Source organism: Miniopterus schreibersii, assembly GCF_964146895.1.
Source record: "Miniopterus schreibersii genome assembly, chromosome: 1".
Taxonomy (NCBI): Eukaryota; Metazoa; Chordata; class Mammalia; order Chiroptera; family Miniopteridae; genus Miniopterus; species Miniopterus schreibersii.
Genome location: NC_138101.1, coordinates 7,191,170 through 7,212,465, shown reverse-complemented (window position 1 = coordinate 7,212,465; position 21,296 = coordinate 7,191,170). Strand labels below are relative to the sequence as shown.

Below are 21,296 nucleotides of genomic sequence, written 5' to 3'. Positions count from 1 at the left end.
GGAAGTAAGCTATAATTCATATTCTTAAATACCAAGTATAACTCAATTTTTGATTCACAGTTTTAGAAAGCAAATGAGTCTATCCAGATGTTTTTTTTGAATGCATCAAATGTTTTGTGTTTGTTTGTTTGTTTGTTTGTTTTCTGGGATATAATGGTTAAAAGTTTAAGACAGCCCAGAAACAATAAAAAAATAGACAAAATATATGAAAGAATGTTTTTAAAGACATTGAGCATCAGGCAGTGAACAATTCATTAAGAATGTGAACTCTGGCCCAGCCGGGCATGGCTCAGAGGTTGAGCGTTGACTGAGGATCAAGGAGATCACAGTTCAATTCCAGGTCAGGGCAGATGCCGGGGTTGTGGGCTTGATCCCCAGTTGGAGGCGTGCAGGAGGCAGCCGATCGATGACTCTCTCATCATTGACATCTCTATCTCTCTCTCTCCTCTCCCTTCCTCTCTCTGAAATCAATAAAGATATATTTTAAAAAAAAAAGTGAACTCTGAACGAGAAGAAACGAACAAGGCGAGTTCTATGATTGCTCCAGCTTTCTGCCTTGAGAGAGCTTCCAGGCCATAGCACAGGGTGCGGGAACACAGGGAGAGCTGATGGGATTCTGGGTTTGATGATGACAGTCTGGTGAAACCACAGTGGCTAGAATTTGCAGCAAGAGCACTACAGAGGAGAGAGCTGCACAGAGGACTCTAGAAATCTGGAAAGAATTTCCCTTGGGTTTTCAGGTGAGTACTTATCAGTGTGTGCAGGTGAGGCAATTATCTGAGGCCAAGGAAGGATCCACCCAAAAGTATTAGAAGTAATCCAGTCCAGCTCAGAGAGGGCCGATGAGGTCCCATTTGTTTATTTTTTCCTTAGTTTCTCTTACCCTAGGAGATGTATCAGCAAACACGTTGCTACAAGAGGTTTCAGAATTTTGCTGCCTATGTTTTCCTCTAGGATTTTTATGGTTTCATGTCTTACATTTAAGTCTTTTATTCATTTTGAATTTACTTTTGTGTATAGTGTAAGATGGTAAGTTAGTTTCATTTTTTTGCATGTATCCAATTTTCCCAACACCATTTATTGAAAAGATTGTCTTTACTCCATTGTATGTTCTTGCCTCCTTTGTCAAATATTAATTGACCATAATGAAGTGGGTCAATTTCTGGGTTCTCTGTTCTGTTCCACTGATCTATATGTCTGTTCTTGTGCCAGTACCAGGCTGTTTTGATTACAGTGTTTCGAAATGTTTGTTCTAAATCTGTGAAATATGCTGTTGGTATTTTAATAGGGATTGCATTGAATTTATAGACTGCTTTGGTAGTATGGACACTTTAATGATGTTAATTCTTCCAGTCCATGAACATGGTATATTTTTCTATTTGTTTATATCTTCCTCTATTTCTTTTTTCTATGTCCTGTAGTTTTCTGAGTAAAGGTCTTTTTTACATCTTTGGTTAAGTTTACTCCTAGGTATCTTATTTTTTTGGTTGCAGTGGTAAATGGGATTGTTTTTTTAGTTTCTTTTTCTGAGAGTTCATTATTGTTGTATAAAAATGCCATCGATTTCTGGGTGTTAATTTTGTATCCTGCTATCTTGCTGAATTCATTTATTAAATCCAGTAGTTTTTGGGTGGAGTCTTTAGGATTCTCTATGTACAATATCATGTGATCTGCAAGTAATGACAGTTTTGTTTCCTCCTTTCTGATTTGGATGCCTTTTATGTTTTCTCCTTGTCTGATCACTGTGGCTAGGACTTCCAGTACTACGTTGAATAAGAGTGGTGAAAATGGACATTCCTGTCTTGTTCCTGTTCTTAGGGGAAGTGGTTTTAGTTTTTGCCCATTGAGTATGATGTTGGCTGTAGGTTTGTCATATGTGGCCTTTATTATGTTGAGGTATGATCCCTCTATTCCCACTTTGCTGAGAGTTTTTATCAAAAATGAGTGTTGGATTTTATCGAAGGCATTTTCTGCATCTATTGATATGATCATGTGATTTTTGTCTTTCAGTTTCTTTATGTGATGTATCACGTTTATTGATTTGCGAATATTGTACCAATCTTGCATCCCTGGAATAAATCCCACTTGGTCATGGTGTATGATCTCTTTAATATATTGCTGGATCCGATTTGCTAATATTTTGTTGAGGATTTTAGCATCTATGTTCATCAGGGATATTGGCCTGTAATTCTCTTTCTTTGTAGTGTCTTTATCTGGCTTTGGAATTAGGCTAATGCTAACCTTATAAAAAGAATTTGGAAGTGTTCCTTCCTCTTGGATTTTTTGAAATAGTTTAAGGAGGATAGGTGTTAATTCTTCTTTGAATGTTTGGTACTTTTTTAGACAGGAACTGAAAATTCATTAGTAGCAGAAATACAAGAAATGTTAAAGCAGGTCGAGTCAGACCAATGGAAGTACACTAGATGTCAGAAAACTATGGTCTGTAGCCTGTTGTTTTACGATCTGCAATATGAGAACAATTTTTACATTTTTAAAAGGTTATTTTTTAAAAAGACCAAAAATGTCTCCAGACATTGTCAAATTCTTCTTGGGCGACAAAACCACCTCCAGTTGAGAACCACAAACTGCCCCAGTTAAAATTCAGATTGTTGGGTTAGATAAAAAAGCAAGACCCAATTACATGCTGCTTAGAAGACACAAGCAGGTTTAAAATAAAAGGTTGAGGGTGGACAGAGATGAGATAGCCCCTGTCGAAAGAAAGCAGAAGTGACTATTGTCGGACAAATTAGATGTCAGAACGAAGAATATTGCCAGGGATGAAGATTGTAAAACTGTACAACCAGTTGGAAAGTATTTTGGCACATTCAACATTTATCTCATGTGATCTAGGCATTCTACTCAGATATCTACCCAAGAGAAAAGAAAATATTTGTTCATGCAAATACTTTTATACAAATGTTCATGGTAGCTCCATTATTTTGTAATGACCAAAATTAGAAATAAAGTGTCCATCAACAAGTAAATAGATAAACTGGTATACAATAGAACACATAGAATGAAATACAACTCAACTAGAAAAAGAAATGAGCTATTAGTAAATACTACAACATAAATGAATTTCAGAAAAATTATGCTAAGCCAAACAAAAGGCATATTCCATGTGATTCCATTTACATAAAATCCTAGAAAATGCAAACTAATTTATAGAGACAGAAAGATCAGTAACTGCCTGGGGCAGAGAGGCAGGGGTGGTGGAGGGGGTATAGCAGGAGGGAAGGCTTACCAAGGGTGCCATGAGATTTGGGGATGGTGGCGATATCTTGATTCAGGTGACAGTTTCTTGTGGTTATGCCTTTGTCAAAACATCAGATCCTATATGTAAAATATGTATAGTTCATTTATGTCACGTATACTTCCATAAAGCTTTTATAAAAGTGTGTATCAAAAAAATGAGGTGTAATAATATCTTTAATTTTTTTAATATGTTTTTATTGATTTCAGAGAGGAAGGTATTGGAGCCAGGTATTGGGTACATGGTGGTACTCATTGTACCATTGCCTCTATTCTTGTGTTTGTTTGAAATTTTCCATCATAAAACATTTTAAAAATTAATATTCTACAGCAATATAGTATCTACTGTAAATATATCTAATTCAATTTTGAGTGAAGTTATAGTTAAACAACATAATGCATCCTTACCTCCTGATCTTGCTACACATACCCAACAAACCGAAAGTGTTACACAGCTTATTCTCTTCAAATAGGATTTTGAAAGATCAGTAGACTTGTGCTACGTATTGCTTCTAAATGTTCTGCAGTAGTGAGAAAATGAGCTACTGTGCTGTCACTGTACCGCTTTTAATTAGCTGAGATTTAAATTTATACACATCGTATCTAAACATGCTAGAAGAAAATATGTAGCTCCAACTACAAGGATTTGGAGCCAGGTATTTGGTCGTTTTCTGTTTCACAATATGCCAAATGAGAAGATAGAAATCAAAATGTCCTAGCCAATTTATTTTTTATTTATCATGAATTAACAGTGGCCACAGTTGATCATGGCATTTGTGGCAGCAGGTACAGTCCTTGCTCAGAGTAAGCTGCTTTGGCATTTTCAACTAAAAAGATTTGCTGGTTTCCATCCATGATTAGCTTTCGACCTGTTGTTTACAAAAGCACATCACTATGCCATTTGACCGGTGTTTAGAGGCAACATGCGACTTTGCTCAGTCTCATTTGAATGTAATGGTGAACCTTTCCAGATCTACGTGTCAAGTAGGAGTGTACTGCTGCTCAGGATGTAACTCGTACGTTGTTTAATATGTGTTAAAACTTCCATGCGAGGAGCTAACTCCTTAAGGACTGGAAAAAGTTCTCTGGGAAAAATAAAATGGAAGTTGCACTTAAGCAAACACCGCACGTGTTGATAGAACTTGAGGCAATCTGTCTGCAATTGACCGAAAGGAAGGTGACTCAGCTTCCTCTTGTCTCATTCCAAGGGTGTGGCATATGGCCTTGGACAGTTCCCCGTGACCCAGATCCCTTTGAAAGGCTCCTTTAGAGAACGTAGGTGCATGTAACTGTCGTCTTCAGCATCCTAGCAACAGCTAAATCCATCTCAGCTGAGAGAGCTCATGGGTTTGGGGTTGTTGTTTTTTCCTTTAAATGTCAGGATTTCTGTGTAATTTTGAACTGAGGGCCAGATAGTTTCATCCTAAGTTTATGTTCCTTTCTTCAGGTAAACTTTAGCTCTGCTCAACTTTCATTTTTTTATTACATGTTTAAAACGATTTACTGAGGCTCCAGTGTACACAAAGCTCCATGCAGGCAATGAGCCTGGTGAGGGGAGTGAGAGGAGGAGACACGTATCTTGGCGAGAATACCTTGAGTATTCCCTGCGGCACTCTGGAGTTTGGATAGTTTTAGATGCATCTGGCATACTGGCAGGGTGCCCCATAAAAGTTTTCCCAGATCTACTGAGGTAGCTTACAAAGACAGGCCATCCTGAGGGGAAGAGGAATGAGCGGGACCAACCCCAAACCCACGGTGGGAGTGAGGGAGGGATTCGGAATATGACGGAAGGCTGGCCCTTGCCTTTGCCCTGCTCACACCCCTCAGAGCATCTCTGATGGCCAGGGAGCGAGAGGCCTCTAAGTGAGTATGTTTCAAAGCTACTTCCCTGAGCACATGAGAATGAAGCCACTCTCCTTTGGGACCCCTTAACAGTATGTCACAAAGAAGAAAGGCGTTCTTTGCACCTAAGCTCATGATGATCTGAGAATACAGGAACTGGAGGAAGCATGGAAGAGACACAGTGGCTCACTTGTTACCTGGGGTAGCAGCACAGCTATAACGGGAGTGAATCTGTAACTGAGCATGTGAGAAACAGCCCTGAGGACTCAGAAGAGCTTCACAGTAATGCTTGGGAAGTTGTGCTGAAGCTTCAGGTTCTGAACTTGCTGGTGGGGTGACGAATCATTAACATTCATAGATTAATGCTGTTGTTACCTTATCTGTATCCAGGGGCTGGTGGGACCTGGGGAACTATGGGTTATATTGAGATGAGCCAAACAGTGTCCCTCTTTTCAAAAAGGGCCCACGTTAGTGCAGAAAAAGACACTTCCATATCAATGAAAAGAAGATGCAATGCAGTCCCTTTGGGCCGAGGTCCTGCAGTAGGTGCCTCACTGAGTGACACCTAAGAGTGTTTGGGCCCCGTTCTGTAGGAATTGGCTGCCGTTAAATGCTTTTAACTAAAGGAGAGTCATTTATCAGATCTGTGTTTTAGACACATTTCTGACTAGTTGGCCTGGCAGAAGATTGAATGAGAAGTTAAAGTCAGGGAGACCAGCAGTTCAAGCAGGAGTCAAGTAGGGCCTAGACTGGGTCCAAATCAGCACGCATAGGGAAGAGGGGTGCATTAGAGATGTTTACTAGGACTGCGTATCTTATTAAATATTGAAGTGATGGAGAGTGAAAGCTTTTAAAATAACTCCAAAATCTCTAGAGGCAGCATCTTGTCCGCGGAAAGATGTGGACTCTGGGGCCAGCCTGCCTAGGTCTGAATCTCCGCTCTGCTATTCGTGGCGTAGCCTTGGGCAAACTACGTACCTTCTCCTTCTGTTTTTCCATCTGTCAAGTAGGGATAGTGATAGTACCTACACTTCATACAGCCGTTCCGTGAAGAGATAGAACTTAATACCAAAAAGTGCTTAGAACAGTGCCTGTGTTCAGATTTGTTTGCTGCCACTACTCCAGCTGGGGTAGCAAAACAGACAGACGAAAATCAGGTGAAGATTCAGGTTTGGCAAACTCAGAGCAGGGACAAACTGGTTAGTTCACTTTCAGACACACTGAACCTGGAGTTTCTGACACACGGTGGTCACATAGTGTTTGCTGAATAGTAATAGAAACGAGCAGGTTTTTTTTTTAATGCACTTTGATCATGTTTCAGGCACTGTCATAAACTCCTTACCTGTATCATCTCATGTACTCTTCGTATAACCCTGTCAGATAGGTAGTACTGTTTGCATTTCACAGTTTCTTTAGCAGAATAGTGGACAGGCTTGTGGCTTAACAGTGTTGACAAAGGCCTCATTCCTAAAAGGTGAGCGAAGTTCTGATTTACTCTGTGAGTGGCAAGTGGGAAAGCAGGCCAGCTGGAATTTGAACCCAGACTATCTGAATGCAAAGCTGAACCACTGTAATGGCTTTAACTGTTTTGAAACCTCTGTCCCCTAATATCTCTTAACACAAATCTATTAAGATAAGCTGTCCTATTTTATACAGTATTAGATATTTGATAATAAAAAACCTATCACTTATTGAATGGCTACTATGTGCCAAGCATTATACATATTTTATCTTCGGTCTTCACAAGAACTCATCAAGGTATGATAATCGGTAGTTTACAGCAGTGGAAGCCAAGGCTCAGAGATATTCAAGAACTTTCCCATAGTGGCATAATTACTAAGCAGCTGGGGAGAGATTAGAGTTCAGGTCTGTTTATTTACAAAGTCTATACAATTTCTGTGGTAATCTAGCTTCCAAATTTAACTTTATTACATTTAGTGTATTGTGTTTTATAAATGATACCATGAGTTTCATGAATTCTACAAACAACTTACCAAGTTTGAAAAACAGTTTTAGTTATGGAAGTGTGGTTAGTAACTGGAATAGTATTTGTCAAGCTTTAGTTCCATAAGAATCATGTAGAGATTTTGAGACCTTACCCCAAATGTACTGAATGAAATTTCCAAGGGTGAGTCTCAGAAAGCATGTCTTTAAAAGGACCTGATATGGTGTTAGTTGGGTTCCCTGAGGACCATATTTTGAAGAATACTGTAAGGGATGGGGCTAGTTCAGGTACCCTAGGCCTCTGCACTGTTTGGTTGAAGTCTTACTGCACTTGCATTGTCAGCACATACGTTTATTGCCTCTTAATTATTTCTGATCTTCTATCATTAATTTAGCTGAGAGAAGCACTTAGCTAAGAACCTTGAAGCAGTGTGCCCTCTGCCTCCCGTTTGGCTATATGTTGTTTCTCACTCTGCAGCCCTTTGCATTGACGAAGTTCCCAGAAGGCCACCTGGTAGGACAGGTGTTTGGTGGAAAGTCCACTGTGACAGCGTACAGGAGGGGAAGAACATCATAGGGCAGTGAAAAGGAGAGATCTGGCTTCAAATCCTACCTGTGCCTCTCGGAGCTTTGCTTCACTCATCTGTGAAACTGGTTTGACAGAACCTACTTCACGCTGTTGGGAGATAATGGTAGTCTTTCAGTTTCAGTAAGTGATGGCTATCATCAGTGCATAATTCACCCTGACACTCGGAGGGGAAGGTCAGAGAAGTATTACGCTGCATGTAAAAGGAGGTCTATCATTTCTCAGGAATGTTCAGTTAGAGACTGGCAAGATTAAACATGTAACCCCCCCCCCCCCCCATGAATAACATTACTTTTATTTCAGCCCATCCTAAAGCTGACTCAGATTGGATGTTTCCATTCGGTACGTATTTCACAACCGTCTCATTCACTGCTCATCCTGCAGACTAAAGCAATGTGACTTTCTCCTGCGCTTTGTGGGCTAGACTGCCAGCTTGACTGTAACCTCAGGAAAGAACCTGAGCTCATCGGACTCAGCTCAGCCACTCCAGAATTCCTGATCCCCAGAAACTGTGAGACAATAAATGCTTTAAGACACTAAGTTTTGGGGTAATTTGTTGTGCAGCACTAGATACGAAATATCATGAGAAGAAAAACCATTTTATCTTGCCTCAGCCAGTGTCATTTTGTGTTTCCTGTCATATAATAGCCAAGACTAACTCTGAGACCCTCCCTTCTCCAGTTAATTTGTAGAATTAACCTAAAGAAACAGCTTTCAAGGAGCTGCATGTAGGTCCCAGAAACAGAATCAGAAGAGACCAAAGAGAGCATCGTGCCCAATCTCATTGCACAGGTACAAGTGGGAGCTCATATTTAGTACGTCCTTTGCCGGGAACTTCTTTAAGTTCCACACAACGTGTAATTCTCAGGACGCACTGTGAGGTAGACACTCACCATCTCATTTTGTATAAACCAGATGGACACACCAACCGCTCTGTTTTACTGTCTCTCTGTTACGGAATGTTTTTCAAACAGTTCAATTACAAGCATATGTCAATGTTTTAACACGTTGCACATGAGGGAAAAGACCTGTAGCATCCAAATAATCATGTTGGTAGAGACGTTTTAGGAAGTGTGAGTGGAACAAATCACAGTTACACTAGTTACACAAAGAAAATCATGGCTGGTTAAAGGTCAAGTAACTCTTGATGGACTTATCTGGGTGGTTGGTGACCTATTTCCCATAATAGGTAAGCACTTGCCTAGGACAGTCCTCTTTACACGTGTTGTAGATGAATTAATATGTATTAATTATTTATCACCCCTTATCACTCTCAAAGGCGCCCTGACCTCCTCTGTGCGAGTGTGCGCAAGGGAGGAAACCAAAGCCCCAGAATGCGCAAGGGGTTTGTCCCAGGTCCCATGGTAGGAGGGTAGTGGCAGAGGTGGAATTAGAACTCAGGTCAATGTTTTCTGTAACCAGGCTGTTCCCTCTCCTGCTTCCCCCCAAAATGCTACTGGTCAATTAATAGGAATCAAATGGATGTAAGATACTCCTGTTTTTTTCTGCCTACATAGCTCTCAGCATTTTAAAATTTTCTGGAAGTAACCTTATGAAACAGGGGATACGGTTTGTACTGTGTTTTGGGTTTCCGAGGGTGTTTTTTGGTTTGTTTGTTTAATGTCAGGGGTTGGAGGAAGGAAACAGAGTTGACACTTCCCTGAAGACTGTTTTTCCCTTTCTGTAAGCAGGAATTAAGCAACCACTTGCCAGATTTCATCACTGCAGTGAATGCAAGCCCAACACTTTACAGGAAGCTTATCGTTCATTTCTGTTCCAACTTGTGATACTTTTCCCTGATATACGGTGCAAACAGCTCAGGCAAGTTGCCTTGGGACCAGCCACATTCCCCTCAGGCCACTGACATGGACACTGTACCATCTTGTTCCATGCGAGTCAGCCCATAATAGAGCCTTTCACTGAGAACAGGAGTTGGTACTGACTTGGCATGTTTATTAAGAACAAGATGAGTGACACCCAGGTATGCTTAGGAAATAAAAGGCTCTCTTCCGTTGGGAATTTTTGCAAACAAGCATTATAAAGCACACATTATAGCTCCCTCCACATTTGTATTGGAGTGAACTGTGATCTTAGTATTATCTAAACTACTTCTCAGGTAATCTCAGGAACGGGACTCCTCCTATTCGAACACTTACTATGCAGCTTGTGGTGTGACCCGCATTCTTCTCAGTCACCTTGGACTCCAGCTCAGCAGTTAATAGCACATACTAGGTATTTAGTTTGTTGCTACAAGTTAATGACAGAGAATTGTCTCTCATTGTAGGGTTAGGTACATGTTCAAGGCTGAGAGAGACAGATTTTATCTCCCGATTTCCCATTAACTAGCTCTAGACCTTGGACAAATCAATAACTCTGTCTAAACATTATTTCTCTTTTTCACCGAGAAAACAGAACCTTCTCCATGTAGTAGTTTGTGGGGCTTCCACGTGGTACTCCCTCCATGGTGAGCATTCATAGGGCCTGGTGCACGGTAAGACCTCGGTACATTTTAATTACTGTTTTCTTCTCTCCCTGTCCACCTACAACCTTTCTCTTTCCTTTATTCCTTCCCCCACTCTGCTTTCCTCATCTTATCATTTCTCCTATTCCTTTTTCTTCTATGCCTTCCCCTTGTTCGGCTCTTCTGTGACCCTCTGCCTCTGCATATGTCCAAGCATTTCTTCTCTCGTATGAGGCATCAGTGAGCCACTTCTAGGGGCAAGAGCTCCACACCTTGCAAAAAGCACAGCAAGCAGCATCTGTACTCCAGTCTCATGACCTATCCTGTTGGTCAAAATGGGAAGCACGTGCTCCAAAACCCAAACTGGAAGTTCTGGGAAGGGACACAGACTCACTGTGATTACAGAGGGACACTGAGCAGGGAAATGCCCAATGTGGTAGATACCACCCTCCCCAACCCAAACTTTCTAGCAACTAGGTAGACTTTTTAAAAGAGCTGGCAGCAACCTTGGCTGGTGAGGGAGGCCTAGCCACAGTGAAGGGTCCTGTGTGTGTCACCTAGGAAGCACCACAGGGGTCTGGTGGTCTCAGGACTAGAACCCAGATGCAACTCCCTGGATGGCCTCCTGGTGACGAGCTGAGAAAGTCCCATGCCAGAAGGATGGGACCAAGTGGCAGGAGATGAAGGCAAAGGCCTCTAGGCACAGGGACAGGAAACATCCTAGGAGACTCTATGTCTGTGAGATAGGATGGGGCTCCATGAGACTAGAAATAGCGCCTGCATTATAGTTCTTACGGTGGTTAATGCTGATAAAACTGAAGTCTTAAAAAAATAATTTGTTTTTCAACTACAAAATTTTAAGAAAATTTTTGTTAAAAATTTGAGAAAAAAGTAGCTCTTCTTTCCCCCATGTCAGCCACAGTCCCACCACCAAAGACAGCCATTGTCAACATTGTGATATACTTCCTTTTAATGCCTTTTAAATGCATTTATTAAATATGGTGGTCATCAGATTGTTTGTAATATATTCATTTCTGTATTTCTGACATTAAAAGTAAAATATATGTTCATTTAAAACATTAGAAAGAAGAGAAAAACATCACCCAAGGAGACTTATAAAGACTTTGCATCAGTCATTTCCGGTCCTTACGCTGTGTTGTAAACCTGGTGTGGTTTATTATACTGTATGAACAACTTTAATCCCACGTTTCAGTTTACATTCTATCATACCCATTTCCCCAGGGGGACGATGTGTGTGGACCAAAGGGCACTGTAAACAGAAAAGCTGGAGGCAAAGCAGATGTACAGCAAAGGTTAGAATAAAATGTAGGGAGCCCTGGCTGGTGTGGCTCAGTTGGTTGAGTGTTGTCCTGTGTACCTAAGGGTCGCCAGTTTGATTCCCAGTCAGAGCACATGCCCAGGTTGTGGGTTTGATCCCCAGGCCGCATACAGGAGGCAAGTGATCTATGTTTCTCTCTCACATCGATGTTTCCCTCTCTCCTTCTCCCTTCCTCTCTCTCTAAAATCCAGTTTTAAAAATTGAGGGGTAAACATAAAATGGTTCTACTTGCATTTAGCACCGTTTCTACTGATTACATATAATCAAACATTTTTTCTTTAATAAAACTGCACCAAAGGGTACATATTTAAAAGGCATTTAACTGCTTTACATCCCAGAACCCCTGCTCACAAGTTTCTGCCGTTATTCTAGAACTATATCTACTTTTAAAAACACAAATGAGAGCATACTTACAAAATATTTGTTTTAAACTTAGTAAATCTTGGTTTCACAGGGAACATATATTTTTCTTATGCTTTTTAACAAATGCATATTTGTCCAGTGAATGAATGTGCTATAATTTATTTAATATCTAGTAGCTTATTGCTATGTTTCCAAAAACTTGTTTCCAATATTTTTATTGTGTGAAAGGTTTTATTACATTTTCTCTATTTCAGTGAGAGAAAAAAAAAGAAAGGATTTGGGGCAAACTGCAGGCCTAATACATATTTCATATCCTGAGGTTCATTTGCATATAACGTAACCTAAAGGAAAATGAAAAAAATGTATCTAGCATTGGATTTTAACTCAGTGCCTATCTTTTCTTTTAATAATGTCATCATCCCTACTAAAGCTTTCCGGTTAACTCTGTAACAGTTGTTCATTGGCTATTCTGACTGACAGGATCAACTCTGGTAGGAGTTAGGAATGGAATCCCAGCTGTTTTACAATAGCAACATTCTTTCATTGCTTGTTTTCACAACTAACCCCCTATTGGGGGAAGTGCTGAGTCATACACTCAAATAAACTGAGTTAAATGCCTTGGAATTGACTTTCCCTGACCAGTAACCCTTCCTGGGGCCTTCAAACTAGGGTTGGAAAACACTAAAGAAGAGACATAGTGGCATATTTTTAGGTCACCAGGGAATGATTTGGCATCTTTTTCCCCCTGTAGCGTGCAGTTTTTCAGAGAGAATAGGAACAGGAAAGAAGAAACCACAGGTCCTCCAGGCACTGTACCATGTGGACTTTCACTGCTCTGTCATGTGCCTTATCCAGCCTCCTTGTGGTGGCTGATAACTAGGTGGTAGGTCAGAATTTCTTTGCTGCCCTATAACAGAAGGAATCATAGAGAGGTGATTAAACTGACAACACCTTGGCCTCACTAACAGTTTCTGATCTGCTGCAGTTGCAATAACCTACAGTAATGATACTAAATTGATCAATGTCTTCTTTCTGGGGCTATAGTTTAATGTAAATCAATCATTTATCTAGATATATCAGGTTATTAATTGCTACATTACTCAGCATATGGAGCTGATGTTAACGGCTTCTTTCAAAGGGAAGAATGACCCACAGGACTTATTATTTATCACTTTCTTTCTTTCATTTTGTCATCTTAAACTAATTCCCTGAAATGGCCAGAGTCCAAAGTGGCTCCTATTACTGTTTAGCTGACTACACAGCTCCAGATTCTGGGTTACAGTGAAACTGTGTAGATGGACTTCTTTTGTTGTTCAAGCTATTTCATGTGCCTGGTTTTAGGAGGTACACAGACAAACAACACAGACACACAGGCACACAGGCACTGGGAAATGAAACACGGTGTACTGAGAGTTAGTCACAATTAGGAAATTACAGAATGCCAGGCACTCCATTCCTTCTTTCTTTAGTCAGCGAATATTGAGCGGTAACTGTATGCTGGGCATTGTTCTGAGTGCTGAGGGTAAGACACGGCACGTTCCCATGGAGCTCGTTTCTCTACGTAGCGGGTGCACCTGAGGTGTGAGTCTACATTCCAAGGCATCTGGAGTCAGAGATCAGAATGAAGTAAGGAAATAGAGGGGAAATATGGAAATGCCTTCTGGGAGCTATTAAAAAACACAGAGGCGAAGCCCCAGTGAAAGGGCAGTGCATAAAACGGAAGGAGAAAGGAGGAAAGGATGTGAGAAAGAGTGAGATATTAAGGACCTTACCTATATTCTATCACTTAAGCATTATTCCTGAGTCATTAGGACAGACTGTGTTTAAATCATCATCTCTGTATCTCACACAACTAACACAGTGCCTGGAAGGGTATTGTCAAACCTAGATTCATATGGCCAGGTTATTCATTTACTAACTTGTGGGACCCTAGGCAGGTGCCAGAATGTCTTCAGGACTTAGTTTCTGACAGCACTCCCTCACCGAGTTGTTTTATTTAATAGTGATAGCTTACAGACAGTATTTACTGTGTCCCAGGTACTATTAAAAGCTGTTCAAATACATGTACTCTCCCAATCCTCGCAACAGTCCTATGAGGTGGGTATTTGTCTCAGCTAGCTCAGATGCTATAACAAAAATGCCACAGACTGGGGGACTTATAAACAACTGAAATTTATTTCTTACAGTCCTGGATGTCTGAAGTCCAAGATCAGGGTGCCAGCCTGGCGAGCGCCCTCTTCAGGGTTAGTCCATAGCAGTGTTACCCCCACATGTCGTGTAGCTTACTGAAGGTCACACAAGTAGTATCTGGCAAAACCAGATTATTTATCAAGCTCCTATGGTGTGATAGATAATAGGCACGTAAGAGGTGTGAACAGAACATATCTGGTTCTTGCCCTCCTGGAGTCTATGGCCATTGTCAACAGAACACAAAGAGTCAGGAGGCTCGGCCTAGAAATAAATAGCAAACATTTATTCAAGGGTCTTAGGGTTTGCAAACCGGATACACAACCAGGCAATATCCAGCGTGTTGCGAAGGAAAGAAAAAGAAGCTGAGCCCTGACAGTTTCTTACAGTCAAGACTACGCTCTTGAGAAGAATCAGTCCTGCACGCCCATCCTCTGGATGTCCTAGAGGCTTCCCGCCTCAGCCCACCTGTTTTTAGTGAGTGAGCAGCTTGACTACAGTGGCTCCCTTTTGTTTCTTTACTCTTCCCTCACCGGTAAGGGAGACAGGTAACCCTACCCTCTTTCTCAGCCTTCCCTGCTTTCTCCCATCTCTGTGTCCACCAGTCGTCGTCGTGTCCCCCCCCCCCCCCGGCCAACCCCTACGGTGTCGTGGAACTGTGACAGATACTAGGCATGTAAGAGGTGAACTCAACAGTGGAGAGCTGATCAGGGTGACCCCGAGGCAGGGCAGTAAGAAGCCGGGAGAATTCCTGGGCAAGCAGAGCAGGGAAACGGAGGCAGAGCTGGACCCACTGGCCGCGCGATGCACAGCCAGACAGAAGGCCCCTCCTGCAGGTGACATCAGGCCTCGGTTGTATTTCGGCTCCAGGCCCAGAGAAGCAGCAAAACCAGGTCGGCGATGCCAGGACCAGCTGAAATAATGAATGACCCCTCCCTGAGCTGACCAATGGTAGAGACCAGAGCCGCGAAAGAGCGCACCTGGGAAAGCGGTGCACAGTCGGCTGAAACCCTCCCACACCTGCGAGAGAGAAGCGTCAGCACCAAGGCCGGCCGGGCTCTGCCTTTCCCCTCCCCCCCCAGGCCTGCGCCTCAATTCCACGGGACCCCCCAGACTCGCGACCGGGGAGCAGGGGGCGGCGGCTCCTCTGGGGCTACCCCCAAACCCGCGCCCGGGCCCTCCTCCGACCTCCCGGGGCTGCGGCGCCCGAGCGCGTCCCGGCCGCTCCGTGCGGCTTCAACCCCAACCCCCCCCCCCCCCCGCAGCGCCCCGGCGAGGTCTGCCCGGCCCCGCACACCGCCGGGGCCCCGCCAGGGGACAAGGGGCCGGACCGGGGCCCCCGGGGCCCTGGGCGCCGGGCAGGGGCCAGGCCACCTGGGCGGGGAGGCCTCCCGTCCCCTTGCCCCGAGCCCCCGCTGGCCAGGGAGGGGCGCATGCCAAGGCCCGCACCCACCCCTGGGGACGACGCTCCGTCACCCCGCCGCCTCCCCAGCGCTCGGGGCGCCCTCCCTCCTCGGGGCCCTTCCCTCCGTGGAGCCTGCAGAATTCCATGGCGCCCCCATGTCCCCAGAGAGGGCAGGAGAGCCCCGCTCCTTGGTCTCTGCCCTGCCCCAGACCCAGGCCCAGGCCGCCCTGAGCGCCCGCCGGGCACCAGTGCCCCTCCTCGGGCCCCTCCCCCTGCGGTGGGAAGCCCGGAGCCCTCCCGCCGGGCTCACCGTCACTGGGGCCTGGGGGGGGAGCCCTGCCCGGCGGTTGGTTTGACATCCGGGAGCCACGGGGGCGTCCGAGCGCGGGCGCGGGGCAGAGCGCCCGGCCAGGTCCACCATTGTGCCGGCGCGGGGTCTCAGGGTCTGGTGGGTGAGGAGAAGCGCCCGGCGCTCCCCGAGAAGGACACCCCGTCTCCACAGACACTGGGTTTTATGTTGCAAAGCGAACAGGGAGAGACTTGGTTCCTTTCTGCGACTCGCAGGCATGACGCCCGCGCGGGCGGCAGGCGGACGCGCGAGCCTCCGCCATGCGCCGGGTCACGTGGGCCGGGGCGCCCCTCGGCGGGGTCCGCGCGCCCCCGCGTCCCGCCCGGCCGCGCAGCTCGGGTGCGCGCGCCGACGGGGCGGGCGCATGCGCAGGGGGCGCGCCGCCTCTGCCCGGCGGCGAGGGTGTCTATGGAGAGGCGGCGGCCGCGGCTGCTCAGGCGGAGGCTGGAGCCGCGGCGATGGCGCCCTTCCCCGAAGAGGTGGACGTGTTCACCGCCCCGCACTGGCGGATGAAGCAGCTGGTGGGGCTGTACTGCGACAAGGTAACGGCGCGCGGGGCCTGTCGCTCCTCGCGCTCGCGGCGGCGCGGGCGGAGGGGAGGAGCGGGCCGGCCCCCCGGCCGCCCGGCCTGCGCCGCGCCCGCGGCCCCCGGGCCGCCCGGCGCCCACCGCCGCCCCCGCACCTTCCCCGGCGCTGTCAGCGCCGCGCTCGCCGCCCCGCACCTTCCCGGAGCCCGCGCCCCGCCCGCCCCCGGCCTCCGACCTGCCCTCGGGGCTGGCGGCGCGGCCCTCCCGGCGGGGGCCGGCTTCCCGCGGCCGCGCGGGGCCTCCCGCTCGCGCGCCCCGAGGAAGCGGGGCGCCTTCGCTCCCGCCGCCCCGCGGGGACTCCGGGGCCGCCCCCTGCGGCGGGCCGCCCGCAGCTGTTCCCGCCGCCGCTTCCGCGCGGCCCCCGCCTTCCCCGCGGCGGGTTTGGAGGCTCCCGAGCCTCCCTGCAGACATCCATCCATCCATCTTCCGAGCCGCGAGCTCGCTTCCTGGCTCCGCGGGAAGCTTCTCCCGGCTGCCCCCAGCTCGTTTTCAGCCCCAGCTTTTCACTGGCTTGATTTGGGAGAAAACCCAGGTTTCTTGGCTTTAGGAACTAGCGGATCTTCCCTCTTCGTTTGTGGTTCTTTATTTATGTTTTCATTGCAACTTTTATTGTCCTGAGCATTTAGAATTCTTTACGCGGGCTGGAATAAAAAGGGGCCTCGGAAAAAGTTGGTTTAACCGTTGAGGACCTTTTTGGACTCTTAATTGAGCAGCATAAGCTGAATAAGCACTTTTGTGGAGATGGGTCAGGGCCTTTTGCCCATGATTCTAAAACAGTAGTAAGAGTGCACGTTTTCTTGGGCAAAGTCCATATGGATATCCTGAAAACTTTGGGCAGTTGTGTTTCGTGTAGAAATGAACCACATAAAAACCACTTAAACAACTATTGTTTAAGCACAGAAATCAACTTTTATGAATTTTCAGAAATTACATAGCATTAATCAGAACCACTGTTAAGAGAGGAGTTCTCATGGCCCAGGGAAGTGGTTGCAGATGCCCAGAGGTTCCTTGCTAGGCCACACTCAAAACCAGCCATTTCAAGTGCACTCACAGCCATCCTTCCCTTCATTTTGAAAATTAAAAACTCCCTGATTCAGATACAGGTTTAAACACCAAGGTATTCTAGGGTAGTGCTTGTCAACCTTGGTTGCTCGTTAGAATCACCAAAAGCTGTTGAAAACCCTGATGCGGAAAGCACTAAAACCAGGATCTCTGAGGCATCGAGTACAGTCATGTGCATGTAATGATTCTTCCTTCAGGAGGAACAGCATATATGACCTTGGTCCCATAAGATTATAATGGAACTAAAAAATCCCTGTGGCCTAGTGACATTGTAGCCGTTGTCTCCAGTGCATTACTCATGTGTTTGTGGTGATGTTTGTGTAAACCTTTTGCACTGCCAGTGGAGTAAAGGTATAGCACATGCAGTTCTTCACATAGTACTTGATAATGATAAATGACTGTTACTGGTTTCTGTATTTATTATACTTTTCATCGTTTTTTTTGGAGTGTACTTTTTTTGCTTAGAGAAAATAGTTCCTGCCCCGGCCAGTATGGCTCAGTGGTTAGAGTGTTGGCCCTCCCTTGGAAGGGTCTGGGTTTAGATTCCTGGTCAAGGGCACGGACCTGGGCTTTGGGTTTGCTCCCTGTCCCTGGTTGGTGCCTGTGCTGTAGGCAACCAGTTGATGTGTCTAGATACTTCCATCTTTCCCTCCCTCCCTCTCTCCCCCCCTCTGCCCCCTCCCTCCCCTCTCCCTCTCTCCCCCCTCCTTCTCTCCCTCTCCTCTCTCTCCCTCCCCCTCTTCCCCCTCCCTCTCCCCTCCCCTCTCTCTCCCTCCCTCTCTCCCCCTCCCTCTCTCCCCCTTCTCCCCCCCTCCCTCCCCCTCCCTCCCTCCCTTGCACACTCTCTGAAAAAGCAATGAAGAAAATATTTGGGTGAGGATTAACAACAACAGAAAAGTTTCCTGCACAACAGATGCCGTGTCATGCCACATCTCTTGATTGCATTATTTGCTCTCGTGCTTGCTATGACCTTATGTTTTGTGCAGCAACATGCTGTACAGGCTTGTAGCCTAGGAGCACTGGGCTACACCGTATAGCCTAGGTGAGTCATAGGCTGTGCTTAGATGGTGTGCAGCTTGATGTGCACACAACAACAAAATCACTTCATGATGAGTTTCTCAGAATGTATCCCCATTGTTAAGGGGCACATGATTGTATAATTTAAAGTTCCAGGTGAGTCCAGTGTGCAGCCAAAGGTGAGAACTACTTACCCAGGAGAAGCATCAAGAGTGGGTAAGCTGTTAGTTAGGCTGAGTAACCCTGATTTTTTTTGAGTTAGCTTACTGTAGTGTTTTTAGCTCCTCTGGCTTTTGAACTTCTGACAGTATCCTTTAATTGCAGCAAAGAAGAAAAATGGGGAGGTTTTTTTACTTTATCAAAATCAGAAAGGGAAAGTTAGTGAGGACTAGTGGAATCTGAAGTCTTTCCATTTTAGATTTGAGGAGAGGTAGTCAGGGGATCACCTGAAGTTGTTAAGGAAATTGTTGTGCATGTGTACGTTTCCCTAGGAGGTTTGAATCTGGAATTCTGCATCCAGATTTCTTCTTGATACTAATAGCCAATGGAACTCTCCTAGGACTTTTTGGGAACTAGCATGGAAAAAAATAAGTATTTCATAATGGCCGAATAGTCTTAAAGGACTATTTGTTTTTACTCATTTGCCACCCCAGCCTTTGCCTTCATCGTCTTTTGGTTGCTTAGACCAGGGATATCCAATGCAAACAGTCTACAGTAAAACTTTACAAAATGAGAACTAGTTTTTATATGCAAACTAAAAAACATACAAAGTATGTTATTTCACTGTATGCTAAATGTTGTCTCTGCCCAGTAATTATAAAGAAGCATGTGGGACTTGTAGGCCTAGGTTAGCTAGACCAAGTTTACATAAGCAGTTAGTGATAGATTCAGGTGAAAACCCAAGTCAGGATCATGCATGATTCCTAGTTTTATTTTCTTTGTATGAAACCAGAGTAGTTTCTTAAGAAATTTTTTGATAACATTCTTTTATGACATTTTTTTTGCTAATTCACTGACCTGCCCAATTGGGATAATTTTAGTGAACATTTTCATTGGATAACATTCTTTTTCCAGTTTACTCCAATTCTTCAGTCTTTCCTCTAAAAATTTAACATTAATTCTGCCAGTGAGCATTGAGTTTCTTATGTCATTTGGCCGTATAGTAACTTATGTTGGCGATGTGAGATGAGGTCCCTATTCTTAAGGACTTTACACTCAAACCTTTGTGGTAGGATGGAAATCCAAGTGCAGAATAGTGGGAGCCAAGGGAGGTATATGGTCAGCTGTACAATAGAGTGCTGGGACTGGTCTTAGAGTCTCTTCAAACTAGTTCCTGAGAACAAAGTAGGTGGTGGTTGTAAGGACGTGCATGGCTCAAAGATTCCCAGACTTACACGTAAGCCAGTTATAAAAATTCAAGTGGTGAAGGCTTTACAGAGTGCCCAAGTTTTTCAGGTAAGGATATCAAAAGTGCCATCTACTTTTTCATTTTATAAAGAAAGCACCTTTTATGACCAAAGCAACTCGGGTAGGAATAAGTTCAGAATAATTTGAACAGATTTTTAAAAAATTGAAGAAATACAGCTTTATGAAGAATTCGTTTAGTTTCCCTTGTTTTTCTGTTTCTTCGTATACTGTTATTGACTGGCATTGAGAAGATTGGTTTATTTGAGACAATGCTGAATTGAGAACTAGGAGAGGAAGGAAAAGGGTATTCAATGAATTCTTACTACATGCTTAAGTTATTTCTTTAAATCCTCACAAGAGCCCTGTGAGACAAGTATTATCCCTCATTTAAAGATGAAGAGATAGACTTAGTGGTTAAGTAATTTACCCAACTCACTCAACTAGTAATTAGGGGAGCCTGAATTTTAATCTTAGGATTTTTCCCGTTTCTGAAGCCCATGTTTTTTGCATTACCTTACTGGTTCTGCTGCTTATTACTAACAGTATGATTTTACGCAAAACATCTTCCCTGTGGATCACAGTTTTTTCTATTTGTAGAGTTAGTTTGACCAGAGGTAGTTGAGTTTCTTCATTAAGTGTAAAAGTCCCTTAATTAAGTGAAAGCATTGTCTGACTGAGTAGACAAAAAGTAAAAATTTATTTGGGATAATAATAGTGTTTGGGTTTTGTTATGTTTTTTTCTTATCTGTTTTTGAACTTATCTAGTATTTAAATGACACACAACTTTTCAAATCAGTTTGAAGCGAGGCTGTAAGATTTTAGGTTGTAGAGTGAGACAGAATCAGCTATAAATTTTTAAAATATGGGAGATACCATGTTACTGGTTGTTGTTATTTGTTGATTATGAGTATTCTGTTCTACGTAGTTGTTTGTTGAATTTGCCAGGCATCAGAGTATACAAGTTTATAGGTCACCCAGGAACTTTTATATCCTACTGTAGAACATTGTTTTTCAAAGTGTGCCCTATGACCCATTTGGGGTCATTAAATCAATTTTGTGGATCAGAAACAGCATTAAAAAATGAAATGAAAAAGTAAATATTGGAGTATATCACAGATTAGAGAGAGAAATACTGTTTGCTGAAATTTGTTTGAAATGTTTGTGTGTCTAGATTGCGCTGTACTTCATACTAACCATCATAGTTAAACATATTTAAAAAACACTTCTTTAGAGCAGCATTTCTCAACTGCAGCATTACTGACATTTTGGGCTCGATGATTCTTTGTTGTGGGGGCCCTTCTGCGCATTCATAGGATGTTTAGCGGGATCCCTGACTTTTACCCACTAGAGGTCAGTAGCACTTCTGCAGTGGTAACATCCAAAAATGTCTCCAGACTTTGCCTGTTAGCTCCTGGGAAGCAAAATCAACTCCCTCGGGAGAACTTTTGCTTTAGAGCTGGCATTCTTTTTGACAGTACACTCTGTGGGATCTGAA

The 21,296-nt window shown here is 44.4% G+C and overlaps 1 protein-coding gene across 2 annotated transcripts in view; it reads left to right on the top strand.

The window, feature by feature from the left end:
• Positions 1 to 16,075: 16,075 nt before the first annotated feature.
• Positions 16,076 to 21,296, top strand: part of FBXL5 (F-box and leucine rich repeat protein 5) — a 36,385-nt gene continuing 31,164 nt past the window's right edge. The window contains exon 1 of one of the 2 annotated variants that reach the window (XM_081157366.1): positions 16,076 to 16,270. In XM_081157366.1, coding sequence (XP_081013492.1) covers positions 16,187 to 16,270 — 84 coding nt within the window. In that variant the 5' untranslated portion in view covers positions 16,076 to 16,186. The remainder of the gene's footprint in view (positions 16,271 to 21,296) is intronic. The other variant, XM_081157367.1, reaches the window with a different exon arrangement.